Genomic DNA, 3461 nt, shown 5'->3' with positions numbered 1-3461 from the left:
GATATGTAATTTGTAATTTTAAATTTCAACCCTATTTTGAAATCTTATTTCTACCTCTTGAGGTAGTATACCTTTTTCTGATGGGTTGTTCGATTTTAGAAGTAAAATTCAAACTCAATTTCATATTTCCCAAAGAAGATTACCCTTTTTAAAACCGCTTTTCAAAATTCTCCCAAACACATCCATCGAACAAATTTGGATTCAAAAGTTAATATTCTACAAAAATTTGTGCACACATTAATAAAAGTGGAGTTACAAGAAATACTAAAGTTTTAATACAAAAAATGCAGAAGAGGGAAAAACCCTGGGGCTTAATTCAACAAAAATAATTCTACCAATGTTTATTATTAGTTATAAATGGTAACATTCCTTTGGAGGTGTTGATATATGTAGCAAACAGATAATATGTAGAACATATTAAATTGAAGAAGTTAGAAGAACGTTATCTCATGGCATTTATCTATAAGAAATGGATTGTTTGGCCATGCTCCCTTGAAGAGGAGAGATCAAAGACCAAATAGTCCAACATAAATCTAGGTGCTTATATTGGGATTCAAAGTTAGAGTTAACAGTGTGCATCAATCTTATAAGTGATGAGGTGCTTTAATAATATTAGTAATAGTATGTGACAAAGTCAATAGGCATTAGTGCATCTAAGTGATAATGGTCAAACGATTGTATATCAAAGGATTGTACTTAGATGATGATTGTGAGGACATTAATCTAGCAACAATGATCGAATGATTGTAGTCGGATGATGTTATTTGGAGGATTGTAGTATGATGATAATATTCAAAAGATGTCACTAAACTCTCGTACTCTAAAGTCTATGTGATGACATCATAAGGGCTTAATATTTCTTTTTTTGTTACCTCGATCTTATTTCATACTACATCTCATAGTAGAAATCCGCCAACCTTCTCCATATTTAAAGACATATTATAGATTGATAACAACTGTTATTGCTTCTATCACATGAGTCCCTATTAGGTAATTTGCTTTCACTCACCAAACCTGCTTCAAACAACCTACCCCTATACATGTAACTTGCTCCTAACCTCCCCGCACAACACTTGTAGCATTAGCCAAGCCCACCTCCATCATAACTTATAGTTAAAACATGCTTACTTGATTTACCATCCACTTGAACCACTTTCCATACAATTTATTTGGTCATTCTTAGACGATCGAATAAGAACCTATATAACAACTTCGCTCATTGATTTTTTTTTTTTTTTTTTTTTTTTTTTTGTCGCTTGATTTATGCCCATCTTACACACACTTGTGTACCATTACTTGATGCTAATATCATCCTTGTCAACATATGCATTCGTGCAACAATTCATTAGATGAGCACAAATTGATGTCGATGACTATTGGTGCAATATTATTTGGTGCTAATGATTAGCTTGAGCGCATCTACAACACGTTATTAGTCTTGTGCACCTTTATATGATTGACTACGATTGTAATACTATTTGACACTAATGATTAGCCTTAAAGGATAAGTACACTCACACAACCGACAATTAGTCTTACACACTCCTGATACAATCATTTGATTATCGAGAGATTACCCTATACGCTATACATATTCACACTCATGTTGAGGATATATTATCATACGATGCTTCTTTTACATTATTTTTATGTTAAAATTTATAATCATATCAAACAAAAATTTTAATAATCCCAACAATATTACATAAAAAATGCATGATATAAAACTCAAATTTCTAATAGTAATTAGAATAATCACTAATCCTTTGCCTTCTCTACCCACTCTTCATAACTCTTCATACATACAACAAACCACAAGAAAACCAACAAAGAGCAATGAAAGATTTGTCTTAAAGATTTAAGAACTTTAAATCAATACGATAAAGAACTTTTGCTTAATTTTAGTAACCAACAGATTCAGAAAAGAACACATAATTTAACACATGACAACGACTTGCAAATCAAGTCCTTATAAAACCCCACCTAAAATCACCGCATCTACAAAAGCTCCCATGGAGGCCCAGCCAACCTCCCACGCAGCTCGCACCACCGACCAGGCCCGGCCCGACAGCTCCATCGAAGAACCGACCGCCGCTTCATCAGCCAACCTCACCTCACTCTGCCGCCTCTCCACTGTCCTGGCCGTCACCGCCATCTCCCTCTGGGCCAACTACGAGGCATCCAAAGGCTTCGACATCACCGTCCTCGAAGCCCCCGGCGCCACCCTGGCCGCCCGCCACTACAACCTCATGTTCGTCTCCAATGGCGGCGCCGCTCGCGCAATCCTCAACGCCAGCGCCTCCATCGAACAAACACTCTACCCCGACACCATACACTTCCCCTACAAGCCAATCAACTCCGTCACTCTCCGCGTTTCCGACCACAATCTCACCCGCGCCGTCATCGTCACCACCGCCGCGGGTGGCGGCGGAGACTACGTTATTCTTGTCAGCCCCAACGTGATAGCAGAGAGAGATGCGGAAAAAGCGGTGGTTGCGGCGGTGTACGAAGGGATGGCGAGGGTGTGGGTAAGGGACGGGCGGGGGATGGCGCCGGCGGCGGTGGTGGATGCCGTGGTGGGGTATATCTGCGGCGCAGCGGGGTTTGGGAGGGAGGCGGATTATGCGAATGAAGCGGCGGAGGGATGTGAGGCAACGGCGGGATTCGTGAGGTATTGTGAGGAGAGGAGGCCGGGGTTTGTAGCGAGGTTAAATAAGGCGATGGAGGAGAAATGGGATGATGGGTTTTGGGACAGTGCGTTGGGGATTTCGGGTCGCGTAGTATGCTCCGGGTTTCGGGCTACGTTGGGTTGGGTTCCGGAACGGGCTGTGAATTCGACGGGAACGATGATCGAGTTGTTGCAGTCGGATTGAAGAGAGGAATCCTTAGTGTGAGTGATGGGGGTTCAGCTGACAGCTATATGATAATAGATTTCTGTGCGACGTTACATTTTATTGTGGAAAACAGATACGGACCGTTGCTTTGTTGTAGAAATAAGGGCAAGTGATTTTAAGTTAGTATTTGTGTTTTCTTTCCCTTTTTAGTCTTGTTCTATAGGTTTGTAATGATAATGATATAACACACATAATAAATCAAATAATAAAATGATTTTCTGTTGCACTATTCTGTCTTTGTTGCTTGCTTAACACTGCCTACAATGGCAGACCGGACAACTTTATGTAACTAATTATGGATAACTTGGTCTTTATACACTTTGCTAAGACTTAGATATAATCTCATGTATTCATTGTTTACAACAAGATATACAATACAGTATTCTTCATTCTTTGTTTTGTTGTTATGAAGAAGATGAATACTTCTGTATTCATTAAGTATGCTTCTACATGATATCAGAGCAACTAGTCTAACTGTCGATCCATATTTGCTTCTCAATGGGAGACTCATATGTATCTCAATCAACTCCATAGCCTTCATCTACAGCTCACCGTTCTCCCACTGAA

The 3461-nt window shown here is 39.6% G+C and overlaps 1 protein-coding gene across 1 annotated transcript; it reads left to right on the top strand.

Moving 5' to 3' along the window:
- The first annotated feature begins 2012 nt into the window (after positions 1 to 2012).
- Positions 2013 to 3055, top strand: LOC110112364. The gene has a single exon (XM_020844563.2). It carries the CDS (start codon positions 2013 to 2015, stop codon positions 2871 to 2873), a length of 861 nt encoding a protein of 286 aa, XP_020700222.1. The 3' UTR covers positions 2874 to 3055.
- The last annotated feature ends 406 nt before the right edge of the window (positions 3056 to 3461 follow it).

This window comes from Dendrobium catenatum, unplaced genomic scaffold (assembly GCF_001605985.2).
Source record: "Dendrobium catenatum unplaced genomic scaffold, ASM160598v2 fragScaff_scaffold_565, whole genome shotgun sequence".
NCBI lineage: Eukaryota > Viridiplantae > Streptophyta > Magnoliopsida > Asparagales > Orchidaceae > Dendrobium > Dendrobium catenatum.
The sequence above is the reverse complement of the archived record's forward strand: the minus strand, read 5'-3'. Positions and strand labels throughout refer to the sequence as shown.

Coding starts and splice junctions, on each gene's coding strand:
- LOC110112364 (XM_020844563.2), top strand. CDS start 2,013: ATGGAGGCCCAGCCAACCTCCCACGCAGCTCGCACCACCGACCAGGCC.